General features: G+C 41.3%; 2 protein-coding genes across 9 annotated transcripts; both read right to left on the reverse strand.

The window, feature by feature from the left end:
• Positions 1-551: 551 nt before the first annotated feature.
• On the reverse strand, positions 552-9213 carry LOC105895597 (cyclic nucleotide-gated cation channel beta-1-like). 3 transcript variants are annotated; one of them, XM_031564225.2, is made up of 19 exons: positions 8976-9213; positions 8703-8865; positions 8199-8225; positions 7376-7483; positions 7132-7286; positions 6654-6836; positions 6051-6259; positions 5846-5896; positions 5605-5691; positions 5439-5503; positions 4948-5070; positions 4696-4837; positions 4139-4298; positions 3514-3611; positions 3304-3387; positions 2854-2972; positions 2599-2745; positions 2195-2384; positions 552-2102 (listed from the first exon to the last, which is right to left on the reverse strand). In XM_031564225.2, the coding sequence occupies exons 1-19, from the start codon at positions 9211-9213 to the stop codon at positions 1890-1892; spliced, it is 2562 nt and encodes an 853-aa protein (XP_031420085.1). In that variant the 3' UTR covers positions 552-1889. The 3 variants fall into 3 exon arrangements, with proteins under 3 accessions (XP_031420085.1, XP_031420086.1, XP_031420087.1); XM_031564226.2 differs by lacking the exon at positions 8199-8225; XM_031564227.2 differs by lacking the exons at positions 552-2102; positions 2195-2384 and having other exon boundaries at positions 2621-2731.
• Position 9214: 1 nt separating this feature from the next.
• Positions 9215-24256, reverse strand: LOC116219962 (putative mediator of RNA polymerase II transcription subunit 12). Of its 6 annotated transcripts, none has more exons than XM_031564220.2 (25): positions 24141-24256; positions 23019-23073; positions 22871-22892; positions 22568-22622; positions 22352-22457; positions 22199-22224; positions 22007-22106; positions 20943-20967; positions 20683-20773; positions 20256-20434; positions 19888-19948; positions 19715-19790; positions 19570-19597; positions 17481-17766; positions 16928-17086; positions 16607-16666; positions 16256-16315; positions 15590-15649; positions 15056-15115; positions 14522-14581; positions 14172-14231; positions 13505-13564; positions 11183-11579; positions 9972-10005; positions 9215-9693 (listed from the first exon to the last, which is right to left on the reverse strand). In XM_031564220.2, the coding sequence occupies exons 2-25, from the start codon at positions 23070-23072 to the stop codon at positions 9215-9217; spliced, it is 2598 nt and encodes an 865-aa protein (XP_031420080.1). In that variant the 5' UTR covers position 23073; positions 24141-24256. The 6 variants fall into 6 exon arrangements, with proteins under 6 accessions (XP_031420080.1, XP_031420081.1, XP_031420083.1 ...); XM_031564221.2 differs by lacking the exon at positions 24141-24256 and adding an exon at positions 23741-24131; XM_031564223.2 differs by lacking the exon at positions 24141-24256 and adding an exon at positions 23648-24131 and having other exon boundaries at positions 20331-20434.
• Between the last annotated feature and the right edge of the window lie 1639 nt (positions 24257-25895).

Raw genomic sequence — 25895 nt, forward strand, 5'->3', positions numbered from 1 at the left:
TGATATATATATATATATATATATATATATAAAGTGAATACAATATATTGATGGCTATAGTAGCAGGGGGGTTATGAGTAGTGTTGTCTGAGCTGATACAAACCTACGGTCCTCTCTTCGGTCACTGTAGTTTTGTATAAATAAAAAAAAAGATCACGCTAGTTGTTACTCCATTGTGTTTTGGATGCTGGGTTTGTGTCCTTGGATGTCGTTTAATGACGTTTAATATAGTCATGTTTATTTGGCTTCTGTGACTATGAGAAAGAGACATCTTGGAATTGGATGGAATTCCAGTGTATGAGGCTGGAACGTTGGACCAGTTAGCCCCGTTGTTAGTGCCATTGCCTTGGCAGTGCATGTCCATGAATTTTGGATCTGCACCATTGCGATTAAATAAACGTTGCAATGGTCGAAGGGAAAGGTAGTTAGATTGTGATCATATCTAAACTGACACATTGAGCTCTCAGACATACAGATGACACTAGATGATTATAATTATAATCAGGGGTATTATCTGTCATAAATGTAATAAAAACTCACTGACACATTACTAAGTGATGACGTTTATTCAAGGTAATTCAGTGATTTAATGATTAACAATCTTCCAACCACTGCTCTATGTTCACTGCTTATTTAGGCCTACAGGGAGGCCTATGCCTAATGTGCAGCTGACGGAGGACATCCTTCACAGTCAACTGGAATACTCTCAGAAGTCCGCAAAGAACTTGTTTCACAGTCAACTGTAATACTCGCATAAGTCCACAAAGAACTTGTTTCACATAAGAAACTATTTGTGAAATAATTTTGCATGAGGTCTCAGGGGAAAAACATGGCTAGAAACTTAAAAAATAAAAGGGAGGACTCACAAAAAGATGTAATCTACTAAAAACAACAACAACAACAAAACACATTCAGTAGCCAACCATACAACAGACCTGGGCACATCTCCATGAAACCCATTGCTTATCTTAAAATAACATAATAATAATAATAATAATAATAATAATATAAAAGACAAATAAGTATAAATGTCTCATACATTTGTAAACCTGTAATGTAAAATATGTAATGTAAATTATGCATACCAATCACATTGCCTAATGTAAGAGAAAACAATGTTTCTGTATTGAAATCAGTTTGTAGGGAAAAATGGCAAATAAAATAACATTTGAAAAAAAGGCAATTGACTGAGGTATCATTCTTTTCTAACACTCCTCAGTGTTCATCATTTCTTACACAACCTTTCACCATCATCGTCTGATTGGGACATCTGTTGGATAAGCATACTGTGATTTATAGTGTTATTTCTTGCCTTTTTTTTTCTCTCTTTGTTCTAACCACCATATACTATGGATTAAAGTGTATCCAAGACAACATGTTAAGGAGTCCACTCAGTCTCAGCCATTCTCCTTAACAACTAACACACCAATACTATCTGCATCTAGAGATGTCTGCCTCTGTAAGACGGGGGAAAGGGAGGGGGAAATGACAGACAGTGAGGAGTGGAGAGCACAGTTGTTGTGTATTATGTTTTCAGTGTAGATTTATGGTTCAGGTTAAGGCATTTATTCAACAGCAACAGCAGCCAATAAGACATATGGAGATGGCAGTACTATGCTTACACCTCAAAAATCTCTTCTGCTTGAATAACATATATTCAATTCAATGTTTTCAACAAGGGATTGCACTACAAGTAATCGTCATCATCTGACAGTTGAGCCCCAAAGACATGAAGCAATGTCTCTATTGTATGAAGGATGCCATTACCCAGAAAAATTACATGACAGTTAAGTCCTCAGGAAATTGTATGTTGATCACCACTTTTTGGAGGAGAGAGGAGAAGAATGCGTATTTGGATCAAAGAAGGAATGATTTCCTGGTATGTCCAATCATTTCATCCTTTTTTCCTCCTTCACTTTATTCTCCTTTTCCTCTTCCAAACCTTCCTGCTCCTTGGAAGAGGTAGCATTATCCCTTTGACATGCCTTTGTTTTGCGAGTCACTGGAGAGCTCCCTGAGTTTTGAGACAGAAGATCGAGCTCTGGTTCCAGAGGCTGCCCTGAGGTGGGCGAAGGTGTCAGCAGAGTTGATGCCAGGGAGGGCTGTGAAACAGGAGGAAGACATGAGTGTGAGTGTATGAGCAACATTCTTGGGTAGATTGATTTATAGGAATGTATATCAATGCATTGGTTACCTGAAGTGAGACACTGGACTTGTTTTTCTCTTTCAGTTTGGAAAGGGCACCCTTGAGGCCTGACTTCCCTGTCATCTCAAGAGCAGCCTTAAAGAGTTTGGGTGTTTCAGCTCGAGGAGGGATGACCTGGGCTCTTTCTTTTTTTGCTTCCTTCTTGACCTCAGGCTTTTTGTCCTTTGCCAGCATCTTCCTGAGGTAATTGCACATAATCCAATTATGCTAACATGCCAGGATCTCAAACACACAATTATCGTGAGGTCCATCATCTTTGCAGTATTGTAGATATGTAAGGTCCATCATCTTTGCAGTATTGTAGATATGTAAGGTCCATCATCTTTGCAGTATTGTATATATGTGTGTATTTATGAATTTGTAACCCAGCACAGAACTGCTGTATCACTTACTTGGCTTTTCTCCGAAGCAGCTTCTGAGATTCCGGGTAATGCACTAGAATCTCATTCAGGTCCTTTTTGTCCAGAATGAAGAGGTTGGCAAAGCCATGGGCAATGACATTAGCTGTGCGCCGGTTCCCTCCACCTATGGCCAGTAAGCTTTATTCACAAACAAGGAAGTATGAATAAATAATATTACAACCAATACCCATCCTGTTTACAGTGAATCAGCTTTGACCACATTCTCTTACTCATGCTCACATTCACCTGATCTCCCCAAACACAGAGCCGGCTTTCAGAGTGACAAAGACTGTCTTCCCGTCTGGACCACCAACAACCTGCACCTCCCCAGCTTTGATGATGTACATCTCTCGACCCACTTCTCCCTACGGGACAAGAGGCACTTTTACACAGGGTCGGACAGGCACAGTATGACCCTTCTTATCACCTCTGAGCTCACCCAAACATTACATCTACGTTACACACACACACACACACACACACACACACACACACACACACACACACACACACACACACACACAGAGAGAGAAACACAGAAAAGCCATGTTCCTGCTTACATAAGCACATGATTCATACAAGGTAATTATTAATACATTCTTAAGTCATGAGCAGTGTTTCTAAATGAATTCTGTCAATGCAAGAACAGCTGATGGACAACTAACAGAGTTTCTGCATCTGACTTGAGATATCTACCTTTTTACAGACATAGTCCCCTGGCAGGTAGACAACAGATCTGAGGCTCTTCAGCATGTCAAAGATCATCTGGCGGTCACAACCCTGAGACCGAGAGAGAGAGGAATCAAACCCAATGAAAAGAAAACATTCAGAATCAAGGTAACATCATCAGTGGAAGGCATGAATTGAAAATAAAGTACATACAAAGGTAATTGTAATTAGTCTAACCTGGAAGAGTGCAACTTTACTGACAATGGAGTAGTTTACATCTACTGCAATATCCAGTCTCATCTTGTCAGGTAGCTGCACTAGTAGCTCTTGTTCATCTGAATGGAAGGAAGAAATGGAAGAAAATGTTAGAAGCTTTCAAATGATGCCCTCTGTGGTGGATTACTAAGAAGCTTTTAAAGGAGCAATATGTAGACCAGAAATCAAGCGTTTTGAAATCGGTACTGCATTCCAAAATCAGAATATTTGAGGGCGTTGTCTCCCCTCTCCCCCGAGACTCGAAGCTCAAACAGGTTGCCAGGCTGAGGACACTGAACTTACATGAACAAGCGCAAGACGAGCTCAACATTAAACTTTGACAATTGCAAGTGACGACGAGTCCTACCCTATAAGTAGATACGTTTGCAGTGTCCTGCACTATAAGTAGATACGAGACACTGAGATTCATTGTCAAGTATGAGACATGAGAAACATCATGGCAGAGGCGAAGATGTAGAAGTTGTCGGAGAAGCCAGTATTTCAGTTAAGCTTGTTTCCTTAATCACTGGTGACATATCATGGTCATTCTATGATATAGTACAGTAAATGTAATACAATACTGGTCCTTTAAGTAGACGTTCCTTACCGAGCATGCCTTGAGACTGCCAGGTGTACTCATACCAGGTCTTTACACGGTTCTGCACCTCTTTGGGTATCCGGTATGCAGCCATATATTTCACTGTGTTGTCCATGCAGGATCTGTAGTAGGTTTTTCCTGCTGTTGCTGCACCAACCACATCCCTCATCTAATGTAACAACATACAATGAAGTCATCGTCATGTACTGACTCCCTTAATAAATCTGACATGAAGTCATCGTCATGTACTGACTCCCTTAATATATCTGACATGAAGTCATCATCATGTACAACTCCCTTAATAAATCTGACATGAAGTCATCGTCATGTACTGACTCCCTTAATAAATCATATAAGGCATCACTAACTCCATGGCAATTGTTTCAAAGCGAGTCAGCAAACGAGTCAGTTAACTTTAATACAGTTGAAAAAAAGAGAAGACTAAATGTTTTCTAGTAATGGGGGTTTTCAGGACACTAATCTGCATTTAATGTGATCAAGCTATTAAATAATCATTTAAGTCATACATTTTCAAAATAAACTAAAAAATATAATACAGGACCCACCTGACCAATCATGATAGAGAACACAAAAACTCCAACGAAGTAGTTGATGAGCTGGAACACAATCTCAAACAGTGTGGTGGGGTCTGGAAGGCCTCCGATGGTGATCAGCGTCTTCACTGCAAAATAATAGCAGCGGATGTAGCTGAAACATACAAAGTATATAACAGCAAGGATCATATGTTAGCATAAGCATAGTAAGCATAGTTTCATCAAAATATCACATGTAATGGTATTGATTATAAAGGTTCACACCTGTTTCCCTTTCCATCGTACACCCACTGGGTAGAGCCCAGGCCCTGATAAGCAGAACCCCAGTAGAACAGGCAGGCATTACAGTGCAAGGAATAGAGCAAATATGTCGTAGTACGGATGACTCTAAAAAAATAAATAGTACAAAAGTCACATCCCTTACAAGGCCTTAACAACTGTAACCTTTACTTTTTCTCTAGTCAATCAATTTATTGTTATTGTCATTCAATACTTTATTTATTTTATGGTACAGTTATTTTGGTGGTCAGACAAAAAACAAGTGACTGGAAACATGTAAGAATACAAATGGTTTAAAAACAACAAAAGACCAATTACAATGATCAATGATCATATATGTACAATACAGTACCAACATATATTGGATGTATGTCAAGGCACCATCTATGAGGTGCAAGAATAGTGTCTTTTATGAATCAGTTTTATTGACAACACAACATGGCAGAATTACAAGAGTAATTCAACTCTTTGTTCACCTGTAAAAGTAAGGTTTGGTCAAGATAGCCTCTAGACGTTCATTGAACTCAAAGAAAGACATGACCTGGAAGGAAAAGATGGAGAAGTCACATACATTCTGGACTATATAAACAGGTGAATGTGGTTCTTTTCCTTTAAAGTTTGTTAATAAAACGAGTGACTTGCCTTCAGTAGTCGGGGGAAACGTAAGAGAGGATTGACACCGGTTCTAAAGTAGAATAACTCAAGGGGAACGAGACTAAAGACATCCATCTGTAATAAAGTATCAGTTAGTATCTATACAGAGTACTACTGATGATATTACATTTTATTAGTACAAGCTCTGATGTGATGTGTAAGATCAGTTTTCTCATGGAATTGTAGGAGGCAGAGGTAAAGATAGCACAGCATGGTGTAAGATCTTTACCTTGAACCGAAAGGTTTTCATGTACTTTTTCCGCATCTCTGTTTTATCACACTGCAGAGAAAAAGAGGAGACCAACCTTGTGTATCCATTGCTAATTGTGTACATATGCTGTGTTCATAATGTATATTATCAGCACACGTTCTTTATATGGTAGGACATATGCTTTGATTCGATATAACTAGTGTTCCCCAAAGTTTTCTCTTACCACAATGTCCCCGCCACGCACAAACTGTAGCCGGGGCTGAAAGACTAAGATGTCCAGGATGTAAATGGTGTCACACAGATAGTCTGTAAGCAGCCACAGGTAGAGGTTGCCTGGTGTCTGGTAGGGGAAAGCCCAACGCACCGGGATCAGCCACACATTCCAGTTCCACGCCAAGGTAACAAAGAGAAGCCACAGGACGTATACCAAATCTATGGAAAGAAAAGGAGTAAAACTGTTAGCCAGCTAACCGCCTAACTAGTAGTAACTGCTAACTTTGCCAAATCTTAAAATAAGGGACTGGAATGAAAGAACAATCTGTGTTCTTGTTCTCCTGCTAGTTGTATTAAACTAATGCAGGTTCAGCATGCATTCAAGTTTTAAAACAGTTTATTTGTACTAAAACACATTAACTAAGGTTACTGAGTGGAACCTTGATATAAACTATAATATCTTGTTTGGATAGTGAAGAAGGAAAATGACTAAGAGGAAGATTTATGCTAAAGGCTAAAAGGGTATTTTAGCACAAAAAAGTAAATATCGGAGGCTTTGAGCACGAAGGGTAGAGCAGAGAGACTGGCCAGCACTGGGGAAGGGCACACTCACTTGTGAAGGGGTCAATGCTGGCGGGGAAACGGTACTGCAGCATTCTTCTTAGGCAAGATCCCAGCCTGCCTTGGCAGCAGAGCGGAGTGGATTCCTGCTCCTCCCCCTGTGTTGGGGGCGGGGGTGGGGGGGCCTCGTCCACCTTCTGGTCTACAGGAGGCGCAGCAGCAGCTTTAGCAGGGCCTAAAGGAGACACACACACACACACACACACACACACACACAGCCCTGAGTATCACACTAAAAGCCATGATGGAGACTATTACAAATCTGCTTCGTGTTGGCAGAGATTGTGTGTGGATGATTTCAGTAGTTGAGGGTCCATATATCGCTTGTGAAAATGACTTGTAACACTTTATTATAAAACAATTTAATCCATGTTCAAAAGGATAGAAAAGAAAAGGACAGGTATTGCTTAGTGTTACCAAATCATACACGCTCATCATAGATTTAGTTGGCCACTTCTGGTCAAACTCACTAGCAGGAGGCGTATCTTCATCCGACTCATCTGGATCAATGAGCTTCTCCTTAGCACGTTCTGTTCTCTCTTTAAACAGCTTCACTAACTCCTGCAAGCGATCATTGACAATAGCGCTGGTCTGGCTAGCAGAGGAGGCTGGTCGTTCTTTTAACCTGAGGGGAAAAAGGTCATAGCCATTAGGTTATGGAGGCCTTTTACTTGAGTAGAACAATGGTGAGTTGCCATAGTAACACTCACTAACCCTTCATCCACACTGAGGAGGCTGCTCTGGCTGCTGTGACTGGGCCATGCACGGACTGCAGTCTCTCTCTCATCCTCATCTGCGTTGTCTTGAGAGTAGAGTTTTTTTCTTAATGAGAAAGAGAGCAGGGTATCACAGCACATCATCTTCCATTGAGTCAGGTTAGTGATGGTTCATTGCGAATTGATGAACAACAAACACACACAACCATTCATGCAGGACAACAGAAAGTCGACAGCTACAAAGGAACATTAACATCAAACTGCGGAAATTGGATTATGTTAGAAATATTACCCTATGAAGAAGTCATCCAGGGACCTTGCCAATAGTAACTGAAATCAGTAAACTACCTAAATGTGGCTGATTGTTGTAACATGATGACAGGATGAGGCAATCATCTGATCATCCCAAAGGTAACGTTACTTATGGTTAAGTTACATGCTAAAGCTATAGCACTTGCAGTTTGCATTCCCCCAAAACTATTTCAGAGTAAGCATACAGACTGTTTTCATACTTTACTTCAACTATTTAACTCTGAACAAGCTTTGTCCACAGGGTTGGTTTCAGTGGGCAAGTGTTATTTCAAAACGGTGATCTCCCACTCAGCAGGTTGGTCCCATATTATAAGCAGCCTTCAACCCACCCACCACCTTCCATAGTCTGTCCCTCCCACTGTCAGCTAGCTACTACATCCCAGGGGAACAGTATGAGCACACAACGAAACTTTCATGAAAGTTGAAATGAAGTTTCATGAAAATATATTTTGACATATGGTGGAGGATTCATGGACTGATGAATTTTGACCAACAGGAAAAGGTCTTACATTTTGTTCCAGATATTCTGCTGCTTCCTACAAAAGTAAAGTGTGGGTGCGTTTATGTGAATGGTAATATGGAAGGATGTCATGTGAGGTTTAGAGGAGGGAAAGAGAATAATCAGAAACTGAGAAAAATAACATTAATGTGAAGGAATAATACTAAAACATAAAACTAAATTGTTGTGCAGTAGTCAAAACAACAATTTAAAAAACCTAAACTGATCGAGTAAAGACAGACCCAAATAATCTTTCAGCACCACAAGCATAGGGCAATAGATTTTTGCAAGAACTTCTGTGATAAGGAAAGCAAATGATAAGCAGAACATGATTTCAGAAAAGACTTCAGTTGTAGTAAATGCATGACAGTTATGGATAGGCCTGGGCTCTGCAGTTTAATTTGAATGCTCATTCAATAATTCTGTTGAACATGGACATGCCCATACATTTACATTTAGTCATTTAGCAGACGCTTTTGTCCAAAGCGACGTACAAGGGAGAGAGGAAGCTTACCTTGAGCGGTTAGGTTTGGGGACTCCAGGCACTGTCAGAGTTTTCAGGTTTGGGCCCTGGTGATTGATAACTTGGGGTGTTTTGTGAGATTTCTTGCCTAGCTCTCCATCTGAATCTACATCTTCAACATTGACAGCGGGGTGCAAACTAAGCCTAGAGCTCCCTAGGGGGAACCAGAGGAACATTCTGTTACTTGGATACTGGCCTGAGATACCTACAAAACATTCTCAACCAAATGTAAATGACTCAACAGCTGTAGAAGACTGAATCCACCTGAGTGCCGTGCGGAGGGAAGGTCATCCTCAATATGGAAGCCAGGGTTGGAGAGTCCGGATAGCTGCCTGGGAAGGGCAATGGGGGGTAAGCGGTGGTAGGAAGGGATGTTGGGCAGCTCAAGGGCACTGGTGGGGGACGAAGGGGAGGGGGTGCGTGGCTGGAGGAGGGGTGACTGACGAACAAGGCTGTCCAACTCCATATCTCGAGTCTGCTGCTGTTGCTGTTGTTTAGGCATCCTACTGGGGCTTAAGGCTGTTGAGGCGGTTGGCCACGTTTGAGTAGTACTGCTGGGCACGTTGTGACATGGAAGAGGCCTGCTCCGGCAGGCTGGATAATTTCTGGGATATACTTGACAGCTGTGGCGGCGGAGTGGGGAACTGCTGTGATAAATGAGGTAACTGCTGAGGCAGGTTGGAGAACCTTTGGGTGAGCTGAGAGAACTGCTGGGAGAACTGCTGGGGTAGTCCCTGGGGTAGTCCCTGAGAGAGCCGCTGGGACAGCTGCTGTGGGAGCTCACAGAACTGCTGCGTCACAGGAAACTGCTTTGTTATCTGTTGCTGTAGCTGAGACAGGGAGTTGGGCATCTGAGGCATCTGGGGCAGTGTAGGAGGAGTGATGTTGTTCTCCTGCATCAGCTGTTCCACTCTGCTGATACACTGGGGCGCGTGAGGGATGTGCATGAGACAGCTCTTCAGTACATTACAGCGGGGGGACACTGAAAGGAGAGCACAGTGGAGTCAAGGGGCATAGGGGCAAAAGGGGCATCACTCTTGAGACACACCTACTAAACACAGGCGGTTACACTGCAGCAGAACATCTTAACTCACGCTCATGAACAACCTTGCCACCATCTTTAAATATGACGTAATATTATAACAACATTTTTAATGTCTTGACCTTGTTATTAGAAAATAGATAACAAACTAAGTCATCACTCCCATTTACCCCCTGCATCCTGAGGCCAAACTTGTAAACACATACAAAGAAACTCACCACCAATTTCCTCTTCTGCCACGGCTCCTTCCTCCTGTACAAAAGTATATTAAAAAAAGAATGAGGGATCAGCAGGATCATCCTGGCATGGCAGCAGATTTGGTTGTTATACAATCTAGGCATGGCTGGCGATTTATTTTTTTGTTTATTTTTCTGGGGGGCCCCATCCAGGAAGTACAAAAAGTGGTGTGAATTCTAAATGCTACAAATAAAAAAAATTCAAAACTAGTTAGGTCCAGTATTTATGGAATACCAGCTTCTTGCTGGTTAGTATTTTGATGCCGCGGTGTAGACTATGCAAAGCCATTCTAAATAGAGAACTGGTTTAACGCTTGTTCATTGGCCCCATTCAAACCGCTCTTTAAATCTAAATCATCGTACAAAGTACCACGTGTTGCATGTATGAAGATTTACACCACAGACACAGCTTTAAGAGAGAATACTTTTATCTCAACCACTAATCACTCAGGACTCAGCAGTTCCACAGTACTGTCAACACATCAGCCAATCAAATTGGTCTATTCCATGAGGCAGACTTAATCTATCAGATGCGTCATCGACCAAGGTCTTAGCTCATACGGCAGACCTATCTATGTCTTCACGCTCTGGTTTATTAACCTAGCAACCTGGCCAGACCAACCTGGGTTTAACCTAACAAACAGGGTAGATTATGCAAGAAGCTTACATTACTTACATTATCAACGCAATGGCACAAGACATTTATTAATATTATGGGTCCTTAAAACACCCTAGGGTTAGCCAACAGCACTTAAACCATGCTTTTCCTTGTTCCCTTTTTGTAGCAAAATGATAGACAAATCAGCTATTAAAACACTATAACACAATACCCCCGAAACCTTCTGATCTGGTTTATACTTCAATAACATATATATGTAGTATAAATAGCTATAAAAAACATGGTCCGCCACTGGACGCTACAGGCAAAAAGAAAATCCGAAACACGTAAATAAATGATAGCAGGTGGGGGCCCTCTGGGAAGCCACTGGGCCGGACCTGAATCTAGGACCCAAGTCTGAATAAAAAGTAGATTTCAGTGTCCAAAGTGGTCAAAAAAATCACAGGCCACAAACACTCCCCATAATATGAATATAGCTGAGCAGATGCAAGGAAAGTGAATACAATTATAGCAATGAGATTCACGCATAGTTCATTACTGTGACTGAAGTCATATTAACTTTAGCACATCCTACCTGTGTGGGGGTGTCAGAAGAGGAGGTGGCTGCCTGTGGCTGCTCTGTAACAGGGGTAGACTCCGCTGCCTGCTCTCTGCTCTCCTTCTCCTGCTCCTGCTCCTGCTCCTGCTCCTGCTCCTGCTCCGGTTCAGGCTCCTGCTCAGGCGATGGGGATCTCCCGGGTGACGGTGCTTTTACAGGTGAGGGGACTTCCTGTATGGGAGGTGAAGCCTCCTCCTCCTCCTCCTCCTCCTCTTCCTCCTCCTCCTGTAGCTCTTTCACCGGCTCTAGCTCCTCCTGCAGAGGTGAGGGCTGGCAACTGCGTGATACAACGTCCACGGCCTGTTCTGCAGCTGGCTCTACCAGCTCTTCTTCCACTTGTTGAAATTCTTCAACATAGCACACTTCCTGGCACCTACAGGAAAAGGCATACACCCAGGCATACACCCATATGAATACATCTGCACACATGAACATCTTAACACAAATCCCCATCGGTTAACAATAGCAACAGCATGGGTCTGAAGGACGAGTCAGAAAACTGAATTCAGAACACAAACACTAATCGGAATCGGAATCACAATGCAGAAGTCATTGCAATAAAATATGTCTCAAATATCTTGTCATATAAACTTAGGCTGCAGTTCAAATTTTCAAATGAGTAACACAGGCCCCAGAATGCACAATCATTTAAAATTCTATGTTGTACATAACATTGCAAATGAATTGCTAAATTTGGAAGATTCAAATTTGATTCAAAATAGTAAATAACTAAATAACAGACTACCCAAAGCATCTTACCTGCGCCTTCCTTTAACATCCAAACCAGAAAAATAAGACCTGAGGCGTGATTAGTAACTACGGCAACCGTCAAGAGGGAATCCGCAGTGTCTATGGTGGTGATGCAGTTGCTATGAGGAATAACATGTTGCCATGGCTGCAAAATTAATTAGGGGCTATGAATCTCTCATAGTCAATACCTTAGAGCGATTCAGGAGAGAACTGACAATCGCTGTTGACTTTCCATGCGCACAGAGAATAATTCGAAATTAAATGAAAAGCTCACAATTTCATGATTTAGTCTACATTTTATGTTTGTTCCGTTTGTTTGAAATGTACTCTAAAGCCTATCTTGGTGTGGATATGCAAGTTAAGAGTGTGGATATGCGTTCCAAGAGAATTTTGGGAGCCAGGCTTATAGAACAGCCTGGACAGCATTACAGGGATATTCCCTTCTAAAGTTCTATAGCAGCTTCAGTCTTAAATAGGATTTTAAATGTATGGTGAGTAGCCTAAGCCGTAGGGACCGTTTCCTAGGCACCAGTTTGGAGTCCACCTATCAGCAACTAGTGGGGAGTGGTTCAGGCAGGCTTGTGCGAAAAGTCTAGGGTTAGTGTTTTACAATTCAGGTAAAACAATAAGTGCTCCATTTACATTTACATTTACATTTAGTCATTTAGCAGACGCTTTTATCCAAAGCGACTTACATATGTGCGACTTACAATGTATACACATTTTACATTTACACTGATGGCACACTGCACATCAGGAGCAATTAGGGGTTCAGTGTCTTGCTCAAGGACGCTTCGACAGGGAATCAAACTTCTGTTTACTAAACGACTTCTCTACCTACTGTACCACTGTCGCCCCCACTGTCGCCTCCCAAGCAGTGGAATAGCGGCAGGATGGAACACAAGGACACCCTTCCATTAAAGCTACAGCGTGGACGCAGTCTGACGGGCTCAAGCAAACCAGAAGCTCAGATATTGAGCCTTCATTTCTTAAAAGAACGTAGGTGAAAGGGTGGGAAGAAGGAATATAGAGATTTTTTTTCACATCTCTGGATGGCACTACCTTGATTAACAGGGAATTGTGTTCTGTAGCTTTAATGGTCCTTTGAAACACAAGTTGGGTGGAACAATTGCAAGCAGTAAAATACTATTAGGAGTACAATATTGATCAGTAAAATACTATTAGGAGTACAATATTGATCATGGAAAATGGCTGGAAGAGAGAATTAATAAGAGCACAGGAAGCAATACCTGACTAATACAATTAGGGCCACCCATATTAAAGATAATGTAGGTATTGAAGCCTATTAGGGCCACCCATATTAAAGATAATGTAGGTTTAAAGCCTGTTGTTTTGGATGGAATTTACCTTAACAAGGATGAGTTGGAATTTGGACTATACCTTACAGTAAATAATGTATTAACTGATTGACTGCAAAGCATCCAGCTGCTGGAAACTTGCTTCCGACTGACAACAACCCTTGAAGGAACTCTTTAATATGGGCTGCAAACCAACCAGGTGTACAGACAGTATAATAGAGAGTCTTACTCTGTGAACACATTCTGTGTGATCTCCACCTCACTCTCCTCCTGCTGCAGCACTTGTAACCTGTGCAGGGCATGACAGGGACATGAGGGAAGGAGCACGGATGGACAGAAAGCTGGACATGTCCATTTGCTGCTGGGCTTTATCAAATGTATATCCTACCCCTAATACTTTCACAAACCTGTGCCAGTATTCAGCACCAACTAGCCTTTTCATAATCTCAACATTCTTAAAAAAGAATCAAATGATTGACGAGGACCTTTCATTAAGCCATTCATCATGGGGAGAGTATCATATGAGGAGGGTGCACTCATATCTACATAAAGGTGCAACTATGCATGATATCCGGTTTTGTCTCTTAGGAAACTCAGTCTACACGTTCATCTCAAAGAAATGTCCAAACGTGTGTGCTTGATGAGGAACATTTTAAGATATTGGTGAATATGAACTTGACTTGAGACTACCAATTGTAAAAGTTTTAGAATGTTCAGTAAAACAACAATTCACCATCTTTGATCTTTCATAACAGATTCCTTCTAGGTTCAGTAGCAAAACAGCTATGTAAGCCATATGTTGAGCACCAGATGTTCCATAGTGGGTGGGGAGAGTATCACATGAGGAGGGTGAACTCATATGATAAAACTTGAGCCAGTTTCATGTGGACTCTTACTCTGTGATTACACTGTGTGAGGTGGCCCCTTCACTCTCCTCCTGCGGCAGCACCTGTAACCTGTGCAGATCATGACGGGGACATGAGGGAAGGAGCACGGATGGACACGAGCTGGACATGTCCATTTGCTGCTGGGCTATATCAAATGTATATCCTACCCCTAATACTTTCACAAACCTGTGCCAGTATTCAGCACCAACTAGGCTTTTCTTAATCTCAACATTCTAAAACTGAAGGTCTTAAATGATTTACGGGGACCTTTCATTAAGCCATTCATCATGGGGAGAGTATCATATGAGGAGGGTGAACTCATATGATAAAACTTGAGCCAGTTTCATGTAGACTCTTACTCTGTGATTACACTGTGTGAGGTGGCCCCTTCACTCTCCTCCTGCTGCAGCACCTGTAACCTGTGCAGATCATGAGAGGGACACGGCTGAGAGACAGCATGCAGCTCCCACACCCCCACAAGCAAATATAATCAGCAGTCCGTCATGGAGACAAACACCTGGACTTCCTGGATTTTGATCTGCATGAATGTGCAGCTATGCATTCTATCGGGGTCTGTCTCTTAGCCAACTCAATGTTGCTGTACATTTGAAAGAATTTTACAAGTTATTTTTACTTGATTAATAAATATTTAAGATTTGGGTGAATATAACCTTGAATTGGAAGACAACCAATTTCATACGTTTTAGAATGTTAATTAAAAAACCAACAATGATCTTTTTGCCTGTCATTACTGATGCCTCCAAACTTCAAAAGCAGCACACAGCTATGCAAGCAATAGAGCACCAGATCTTCCATACTGGGTGGGGAGAGTATCATATGAGGAGGGTGCACTCGTATGATAAAACTTGAGCCAGTTTCATGTAGACTCTTACTCTGTGATTACACTGTGTGAGGTGGCCCCTTCACTCTCCTCCTGATGCAGCACCTGTAACCTGTGCAGATCATGACGGGGACATGGCTGAGAGACAGCATGCAGCTCCCACACCCCCACAAGCAAATATAATCAGCAGTCCGTCATGGAGACAAACACCTGGACTTCCTGGATTTTGATCTGCATGAATGTGCAGCTATGCATTCTATCGGGGTCTGTCTCTTAGCCAACTCAATGTTGCTGTACATTTGAAAGAATTTTACAAATTATTTTTACTTGATTAATAAATATTTAAGATTTGGGTGAATATAACCTTGAATTGGAAGACAACCAATTTCATACGTTTTAGAATGTTAATTAAAAAACCAACAATGATCTTTTTGCCTGTCATTACTGATGCCTCCAAACTTCAAAAGCAGCACACAGCTATGCAAGCAATAGAGCACCAGATCTTCCATACTGGGTGGGGAGAGTATCATATGAGGAGGGTGCACTCGTATGATAAAACTTGAGCCAGTTTCATGTGGACTCTTACTCTGTGATTACACTGTGTGAGGTGGCCCCTTCACTCTCCTCCTGCTGCAGCACCTGTAACCTGTGCAGATCATGACGGGGACATGAGGGAAGGAGCACGGATGGACACGAGCTGGACATGTCCATTTGCTGCTGGGCTTTATCAAATGTATATCCTACCCCTAATACTTTCACAAACCTGTGCCTGTATTCAGCACCAACTAGCCTTTTCATAATCTCAACATTCTTAAAAAAGAATCAAATGATTGACGAGGACCTTTCATTAAGCCATTCATCATGGGGAGAGTATCATATGAGGAGGGTGCACTCATATCTACATAAAGGTGCAACTATGCATGATATCCGGTTTTGTCTCTTAGGAAACTCAGTCTACACGTTCATCTCAAAGAAATGTCCAAACGTGTGTGCTTGATGAGGAACATTTTAAGATATTGGTGAATATGAACTTGACTTGAGACTACCAATTGTAAAAGTTTTAGAATGTTCAGTAAAACAACAATTCACCATCTTTGATCTTTCATAACAGATTCCTTCTAGGTTCAGTAGCAAAACAGCTATGTAAGCCATATGTTGAGCACCATATGTTCCATAGTGGGTAGGGAGAGTATCACATGAGGAGGGTGCACTCGTATGATAAAACTTGAGCCAGTTTCATGTGGACTCTTACTCTGTGATTACACTGTGTGAGGTGGCCCCTTCACTCTCCTCCTGATGCAGCACCTGTAACCTGTGCAGATCATGACGGGGACATGAGGGAAGGAGCACGGATGGACAGAAAGCTGGACATGTCCATTTGCTGCTGGGCTATATCAAATGTATATCCTACCCCTAATACTTTCACAAACCTGTGCCTGTATTTAGCACCAACTAGCCTTTTCTTAATCTCAACATTCTAAAACTGAAGGTCTTAAATGATTTACGGGGACCTTTCATTAAGCCATTCATCATGGGGAGAGTATCATATGAGGAGGGTGCACTCGTATGATAAAACTTGAGCCAGTTTCATGTGGACTCTTACTCTGTGATTACACTGTGTGAGGTGGCCCCTTCACTCTCCTCCTGCTGCAGCACCTGTAACCTGTGCAGATCATGACATGGACACGGCTGAGAGACAGCATGCAGCTCCCACACCCCTATGACTACATCAGACAGATGCAACAAACCGCTTGTCCTTAAGTCCTTAATACCTGGATAATCTGGAGAGCAGTCCTGGTTTGGTTCACGCCAAAACATGTGTGTGAGTGTGTGTTTGCACGATGTTTATGAGTGACTGTTCACAACAACATGTTCACAGTGCGCTGTTTCGCTGGGAGATGTCAGAGAGGGAAGCTCCACTTACTCTGGCTCCAGCTCCTCATCAAGATCCTCCACCGGGATGTGCGGTGGCATGGCCAGTCTCATCCCTTGCTCCCCTGCCAGTTGCCTTATGGTCATCTCAGCAGCCTCCCTAGCCACCTCCTGGGCCATCTGTGCTGTCTCAAGGCGCTCCTGACGCAGACTGGTGGACATGGAGAACGTTAATTATCTCATGTGCTTCCTCTATCCTCTCTATCCTTTGGTTACCCATTTGGAAAAAGTCTGTAAAATCATATATGTACATTTTTATATAGTCTATACAATACTAAAGTTAATTAACACATCATTATTGCCCCTTTCATATACAGCAACGTAGAAAAATATATGTTTGATTAATGACCTATGCGTGGGGAAGGCATTATGGTATTTTAATGCAAAAAGTATATGCAAGCTCTTTACCGCAGATCTATACCGCACATTACAAGTGTGATTCCTATATGGTTTTTACAGACTTTTTTTCCATATGGGTAAGGTTGATTTCAAAAGATTAAGAACTAAGTTCTGAAAGTTTAGATCACTGTGGGTTTTTTTCTAACCGTTCCTCCATTGAAGTGACGGCTGCATGCTCGGCCTCCCTCTTAAGGTTCTCTATGAAAGGGGTCCATCTCCCTGTCTGTGTCTCTGCATCCTCCATCTCCACTGCCTCAAGCACCTCCAGGACCTCGGACTGTCCCAGCTGCGTAGACCGTTCCTCTGCGTTTAGGTGAGCAGAATGTGATACACTTACTGAATGAGCAGAGGAGACTGCTGGTGCAGGGTGGTGGGAGGCCTTCTTCGGAGTATGACCCTTTGACCGTACTCCCTGTGCCGGGGGACTCCAAGCTGTGGAGATTCCTAGATGTCAGTGCTTTTACATTCAGGATACACTAAACATACAATATCTGACACTCACTTCAGGAGACTCTCAGCTTCTGGTCTCTGGACTTGAGTAGAGTAGAGTTTGACCTTAAGAACCATTCAAAGTTATTTTGTTTTTCTCCTACCTGCCCATGACGTTGTTGTCATTTTCAACCAAAAAGGTGAGTAAATGTCTCCTCTGATGTGTTTGTGTTTAACCAATTTCACATAATTGTATTAATTAATTATTATATTGTCATTGTATTCACACTTATTATATTATCACAGTCATTGTATTCCAGTGAAGGTACAGATACTGTAATCTCTGTTCTTATCCATCTATCTATCTTTTCTATCTATCTTTTTTATCTCAGTACACTAGTCTTACACAATAGGTTAACGTTTAACCTATTATACCACTCTTACTCAGTAACTATACACTTTTAAACTATTATACCACTCTTACTCAGTAACTATAAACTTTTATACTATTCTCACAGTTTTTTTTTTATTGCATTATTTGCATTGCCATTCAATTGCATGCTTTTTTTATGATTGTCAGTTTAATGCCCAAAACTATGATGTGTTCCTGTGAGTATCTGCCAAACATCTGAATATACAACACAACATGAATCAGTTCATCAGTTTATTGTATACATTATACATTGTGTTACAATAATGCCTGACACTAAGTAACAGTCATTGCATTTATGCTTGTCACAACCAAGCCCGTGCAAACTGGAGAGTTAGCCTTTGAAGAGAGTTTTGTTGCTTGTTCTGATATAGGCCTCATTCGAGGTGGAAGGCAACAGATTTGACAGTGCAGGGGAGTTGATATAATTTGTCCCTGCACTCATAGACCAAATTGATTTAGCCCAGTATTCCAAAGAAAGGGACACAAAATCACAACTAGTTCAGCAATGTGTATTTCAAATACGCTCAGCAATCCAAATTATGTCCAAATGTGTATGATTACTCACCTGTAATTGTCAGAAGATGTACATAACTAAATATTAATCATTTATCATACACATATTTTTTTGATTTGTGCCACATCCTTTGGTTGTTATGGCTAAGAGATTCTCAAATGTATAATCGTGGAAAGACACAGTAAAGTGTAGTGCAATTAAAGCAGTGCACAGAGTGTGCAAGTACTAGAAGTTTTTACATTTTAAAATGTATACAAGGATGATCACTGCAGTGAAAACAACCCATTTGAATCTAAAAATCAAGCTTTGAAACTATATCATTAAAATAGTTCTGACAACTACTGTCACAATTCACAGTATATCAAACTCGTGAAAAAATAAATATTTTTCTCCATACAATAGAGTACATGTTTAGAACATCAAAGTCAATGTAAAGCTGCCTTATTGCTCCTTCGAGCTTGAACATCTCTGAAAATGATAAATGGGCACTACTGTCTTTTCTAATGCTATTGTAACGTAAGGGATGTAAGTGGCTCTGTAAGTGAGATCATGTGATTTTTACAGACAGTTCCTCAGTCTTCTTTCTCCTTTTGTTTAAGGGGCTCTCAGAGCTCTCCCCCCTGAAACAGAAGGAGAAGATGGACGGAGTTAAAGTCTGACGAACCAACACTGTCACCCTCTGATGAGAACTACTGAGAAATGAAGCAGAAAAGCCTCCAGTGAGCCTGATTCTTATGGGGCCTTGTTTTCACGCAGTGATCTGTTTTATATAGAATGATCTTTCTTAAATGAAATTAGACTGAAAGGCATTACAGTTATGCTGTGTGAGGGAACTTGTGGAGAGAAAAAGTTCACTTACCATTTTGTACCACAATGCCACCATTCTCCTGAAGAAAACAAAAAAGAGAATCAGTTGGACTGGGAGATAATGGAGAATGCAACATAAAATATTTTATTATTATTATTATTATTAATAATAATTTAATAATCATTGATTTACTCACTCCGGAATCATCGCTTCCTTTCAACGCCGGCTGCGGCATCATACGGCCCAGACCATGAATAATCCAGCCCACCACACTGCACAAGAAACACATGAGCCATCATGACATGTCCTTCATGAGGGGCATACATACACAGACACATACAGACCTATGCCAATGAAAGTCACACTCACTTTGAGTTTTTTGTGTCCTCGTCATTTGCGCTGGTGAGGGACTCCGGAGGTGGTGAATAAACTATGGGGGAATGAAAGACGTTTATGGACACTGTTCACAGACACCTGAACACAGTCACCACAATGAGTGGACGTGCTAGCACAAGCACAGCTAACACAGACACCTGAACACAGTCACTACAATGCGTGGACGTGCTAGCACAAGCACAGCTAACACAGACACCTGAACACAGTCACCACAATGCGTGGACGTGCTAGCACAAGCACAGCTAACACAGACACCTGAACACAGTCACTACAATGCGTGGACGTGCTAGCACAAGCACAGCTAACACAGACAGGTCCACTGGCAAAAACTCCTCCATTACCTCCCCAAATAAAGCTCAGGCCCTGTGGAGTGGAGAATAGCCTGTGAGCCAGCAGGTGTGACTCTGCCGCTGTACCTTTTTCAGAACAGGGGGTTGTCCTTCTCGAGGAAGGCTCCGAGTAGCCTGGCCGGTGCTGAGGTATGGCATTCTCAACACTGTTCTTTAACCAGTCAATCACTCTATCAGGCCAAAGAGACACACACACACACACACATCAAATATGTAAACTGGAATAATAGTAATATAAGTTTGGAAAAAATACCTAGATCTAGAACTTTCAAAATCACGATTTAAGTGGCACGCAAAAAGGGGGTGAGAATTGTTTGCTCACAGAACCATAGCATCGTCATTGGCTTGGATGTTGTTGATAGTTGGCAATAACCCCGAGGTGGGCTAGAGGGATGAGTCTGCTCATATATCTACTTACTTGGGAGGGAATTGAATTGGGATACTGTCAGCTTCGGATTCTTCATCAGAAAAAAGCTCCACAACTGGTATGTGTGGCAGCGGCTCAGCATCTAGAAGAAGCAAAGATAGGGCATTTACTCTCATAATGTCATTGGTATGGTTGATGGCAAAATGAAGAATGTATTCTATTCATCTATTTGTTGGCGTTATTGTACTTATTATAGTACATTTGAAATGCACTCCTGCATTGAACTACAATGACAGTAAATTCCTACATACCTGGCAGGTCTTTTGCCTCATATACCTGAGGGAATGGAATACATTAAATTACAAAAATCATTCTTTACACTCATTATCCACCAACCAATTATGGCCAACATTATTTCCTGACAAAGTTCATACGACCATGACTGTAAACATATTTACTTTGGTTGCATCAAATCTAATGAATACAAATATATTCATGCTGTCATATTTGTTGCATTACATGATTCCAGAAATGTATAAAAAATGTCCACTGCCACCAATCTCAAATCACTAGAAACATTTTGGATGGCTTCTATTAACATTGTCTCCACAACCCCAACTGAATGGATTGGAAATCGTCAGGAAGGGACATAGATTGTATTTTCTATCCCCCGTCACCAGGTGGTGCCATAATTTGAGGGAAAGGTATCAGATTAAATATTTACATCACACGACACACAAGTCTTTGTAGTCACCCTGACATGCCCTGCCTACTGGAATTCCTATGTATTTACGTTCTCCCCTCAACTTGTTAGCATACGCATTCATATCTACATAATGAACACATTCACATCTACATTGCAACATCATCATTCTTCCGCATCATTAACATTCTTCTGAACCTTTCAGTTGGAATAAGTTTCAGTGAGAATGAAATTATAATTTCATTATACAAGAATAACATACACATCTTATCCTTGTGAATTTATTATCTGAACACCAGAAATGATGTGTACAGTGCAGAATCAAGAATGAATAATGAAGTAAAAAAACGCACAAGGTGAAAGCCTCTATTTCTCCCTGAGAGACTGCTCATGGACCCAGAGGCACATGGATACTCTGTGTAAATGCCTTATGTACTAAAGTAGAGCAGTGGAGTTGACAGTGCCGTTAGACCCATATCCATGTGTGAAGCTTTCAATTGTGAAATTTCTAAATCTAATGTAGAAAAAAAAATCTAGTCTAAATATAGTAGAACAAAATATTAAGTATATACTAGGTATGAGGAGAAACTTCTAATAAATGTACCATGTTAAATATTTTGTACTGATGTCTGACAGTGCTGACAGGTATTGATTGATATGACGTGCTCTAACCTCTGTCACATCATCAGTTCGTCCCTCCTTGTACTTGTCGTCTGGCTGTGGCACTACCTTGCCCAGTCCCTGGGAGATCCAGCTGATCACCCCACCTTGCCTGTGTGCGCAAGGGACGTTAATGAATCATCCACCCGTTGTGGTCTTTACAGCTATCTCTGTTTAATGCACTGAAACTTCAGCCTACATTACCTTGGATCATCCTCTGGGGCAATTGACTGAGAGTCAGAGACAGACAGTAAGAAACAGGTTATTTGATGTCATGAATTACCCACAGTACAGTACAGGTAGATTAGAGGAGTGTTCTGTGGTGATCTGGATTAACTGCAAAAGCCTGATGAGTACCTTGACATCAGAGTTAGCTCTGTTGGGTTGAAGACTCCCGGCCGGTTGGGGCAGAGCGCTGACAAAGCCATTGGACAGCCAGGTCAGGACCCCATTGGGTGCACCGCTAGGAAGACAATTATAGACAAATGTAGAAGATCACCAGAGACCGTTTCACAAATTATGTTATGGCATATGTACAATTTACAGAACTCACAGAGTGAACTGTGCACACACCTGCTATCAAGTGATTGATGGTCCTCATCAATGGGTTTCAGGGCCGTTTTCTTGGCTGTTAGAACATTGAAAAAGGTTAAGTATAATTATGTGTCTAGATATGTCACTGACTCATCAGAATTACTACTACTACCAATATTACCACCACCACCACCATCAACAACAGGAACAATTACGTATTATTGTTATTACTATTATTATTATTATTTAAAATAGGCCTACTCGGAACTCATTTAACTAAAATGCAACTAATCTCAGCGGCTAAGGAATTGTTTGGAAAGTGGTCAAAATTGGAGAATTTACCATCTTTAGACGAACTCTTGTCCTGATTTAAAAAGGGACATGATTCAGGACATAGTCAGGATGATATTTACACATCAGGAGACTCACATTTAATTAAATATTAGTCATGTCAAAAGTTGGTTTATGTTATTTCAAAAAGTCTTTTTACCGGCTCTTCAGACTCAGGCGGCTGTGGAACCACTTTCACCACCCAGTTAAACATCCTGAAACATGAGGGGTAAGGAGTTATCAACCCCTATTAGCAACACTATGCTGACATGTGAAGGAAAACCACAGACTTTGACATTGACATTGCTATCCCATCACCTTCAGACGTACAATCTGCAAATATCTGAAAGTAGGGGGTGCTATCGCTGATTTTTAAACCTTTTCTACAGAACAATTACAACACGCATAAAAAGACAAACATGGCTGGGAAAACCAAAGTAACACACACAGAAGAGACAGAAGTTAGGGTTAGGGTTAGTTGAAAGATCAACCATCATCCTCTCAGACCGCAGCAGTCACCGCTTAGGCTTAAGAAGAGAGGCTTTTCAACTACTGCACATTATTCCATCTGAACACGCTACTGCTCATTATTCCATCTGAACACACTACTGCTCATTATTCCATCTGAACACACTACTGCAAGAACACACTACAACAGTCAATGTCTTTATTTATACCTTTTCTTTGATTCAAATAATACTCAATAAGTAAGTGGTATCTATCTATCTACAACCAACTGACACCGGAGACACAAAACAAAGAGTATGACCAACAACCTGCTAATCACACCTGATTTCTCTTTTACTTTCTTTCTCAGCCCATCTGTCCCTCGCTCCGCTTGCCTCCATTTCTTCTAGTTCTTTCTATCTGTCTCACACGAACCTGCAGTATGCAGCCCATATGTCCAGAGAAAACAACGCAGTATTCCAAGATCAAGGTCTTTAACTGTCAGCTTCTGTGAGACGAATCAAAGCAAGACACAAGCATATAGGACCTGTTTGTGGCTTTGTCAAAAGTCATAACCCAAAAACTTCACAAGAATTCTCTTGAATCCAGCCTTAAAAGGGACAGAGATATGAAAAGCACTGCAATCAGAGAATCACACCTTGGAGACTAGCCCACTACTTGATCAGTGTTCTTGACCACAAAAATCCGATATACTTCAGGCTCACAATATCTGAAAATTTTAAAAGCAACATCCAACGTCTAAAATACACTCCAAATCCTTAAATTCAAGAAAGTTCATTTGATAAACGCAAATATGTTTCGCTGGTCCTTTTACCTGTCGTCAGCAGAGATGTTGCATGTTTATCGGACTAACACGGCCCTGGAGGAGCTGCAGCGGACTGTGTGGATTAAGGTGAGAGAAGACTCCGCTAACAGGATTAAGGCCTGAGGAACACGACTATCCATTTGAGATTAGCCAAGTTACATTCTGGCCAACACCAGAAGTTCTGATAGCAAAGCAGCGCTCTAAGGACACCTCAAAAAGTAGTTGAAACATTTGTATTTAACAACATTTGTAAACACTTCATATCTTAGTTATTTGTCAGTTCACTTGTATAAGCACTGCCATTTGAAGGGGTATATTCAGGATTCCAGTACATTCAATGGTGAGAGGTATGGTGAGGTCATCACATACGAAAGTAACATTTTAATTGTCTTGTGATGTCAAAACATTCATAGGTGGTGTGATGAACATGCAGGAAATTAGTACATGCAGACTATGTCTTGTTTATTTGCAGTATCAGTTGTAGCATCTTTTCTATTTATCTGATCTTCTTTTATTTATATTAATTGTATATCTCTATGCTTACTCATTAATGCCTCCCTGCTTGCTCAGTGATGCTACTTCAACTATATTTTACAGATGTAAAATTGCATGCATAACAGTTCAGTTCTATGAAGACACTCAAGGTCCTACAAAGACACTTGTGCATCACCAGTCTTCCATTGTACTCATTTCACTTATCAGGTGGCTAATTGGTTTTGTTGTCAGGTCATCAGTACCATGACATGCACATGCCTGAGCAGCATCACAGGATGGGCTGACTTCTCAATGAGAGGCACAATCAGTTTCACTTTTCAGCATTTGTAAGCCTCTCCTACTCTTCATAGTCATTGTCTGTCATTTACACACAGGTACAGTATGGAAAATGTCCTCTTTCTTTTGGATTGTAATATATTTCACAGAAACAGACATAACTCTGGGTTGTCTTTAAAGGCAATGTATCTGCAATCAGACAATAAAAACAGGATTTCAAATACAAACCTTTATATTATTTACATAGGATGTCCAAGTAAATAGGTATGAACCAAGTTTCTATTTCTGCAAAAGGTATTACCATAGGATTGGCACAGTTTCTATGATATCAATACCTTGAGGCAACACCAACAACTTCCTGTAAGTGATGACACCTAAGACTCCAGCAAAGGTAACCATGAAGTCAGTGTCCCTGTAGCAGATTGGATTGAGAAGGCCTAAGAGGCAGGAGATCCCATAACGAGATAAGATGAGGATAAGCTGAGGTATGACAATTACGCAACCGGTTGACATGAGCTAGGTCACTAAAGCTAAGTTTAACAATGTCCTCACATGTGATTGGACACTTGAACAGTCCAATCAACAAAACAACAAAAGATAGTGTTACAGATGACGACAGCGGACATGAAGAAAGATGGAATGAAAGACATGCGCAAAAGAAATGGAACAAATTCAGCTGTCCAGAGATTTTGCCCCAAAATGTGTCACATCAGCCAGGTTTGACGGCAATCTCTCACAATGCGATGTGTCAATTAAAACAAGGCTGATTCAAAGGAGCTGTCCAGCCCTGTCATGTGACCCTGTCATGTGACTCTGATGCAGGCCTAGCCGAGGAACATTCATTGCTTAATTTGTGCTGAGTTTAGAGAGTCAGAGTGGGGATGCGGTGACCTGTTCACATCATTAGAATCAGTTACTGTGTTTAAATGAAGCTCTCTCCTCTCTCACCTCTCCTTAACAACTCACTGCTTTCCCTGTTACTCCTGTTTTTGA

This window comes from Clupea harengus, chromosome 3 (assembly GCF_900700415.2).
Source record: "Clupea harengus chromosome 3, Ch_v2.0.2, whole genome shotgun sequence".
In the NCBI taxonomy this organism is placed as follows: domain Eukaryota; kingdom Metazoa; phylum Chordata; class Actinopteri; order Clupeiformes; family Clupeidae; genus Clupea; species Clupea harengus.

Excerpts from the sequence above, each read along its gene's own strand:
- LOC116219962 (XM_031564219.2), bottom strand. The coding sequence starts at position 23,706 with ATGGAGGCAAGCGGAGCGAGGGACAGATGGGCTGAGAAAGAAAGTAAA. Across the intron at positions 22,458-22,567 it reads CATCAATCACTTGATAGCAG|CGGTGCACCCAATGGGGTCC; the intron begins GTGTGTGCACAG and ends TTGTCTTCCTAG. Across the intron at positions 20,968-22,006 it reads GAACTGATGATGTGACAGAG|GTATATGAGGCAAAAGACCT; the intron begins GTTAGAGCACGT and ends CCATTCCCTCAG.
- LOC105895597 (XM_031564225.2), bottom strand. The coding sequence starts at position 9,213 with ATGCCTAAACAACAGCAACAGCAGCAGACTCGAGATATGGAGTTGGAC. Across the intron at positions 3,388-3,513 it reads GTAAAGTTGCACTCTTCCAG|GGTTGTGACCGCCAGATGAT; the intron begins GTTAGACTAATT and ends TCTCGGTCTCAG. Across the intron at positions 2,746-2,853 it reads TCTGTGTTTGGGGAGATCAG|CTTACTGGCCATAGGTGGAG; the intron begins GTGAATGTGAGC and ends TTGTGAATAAAG.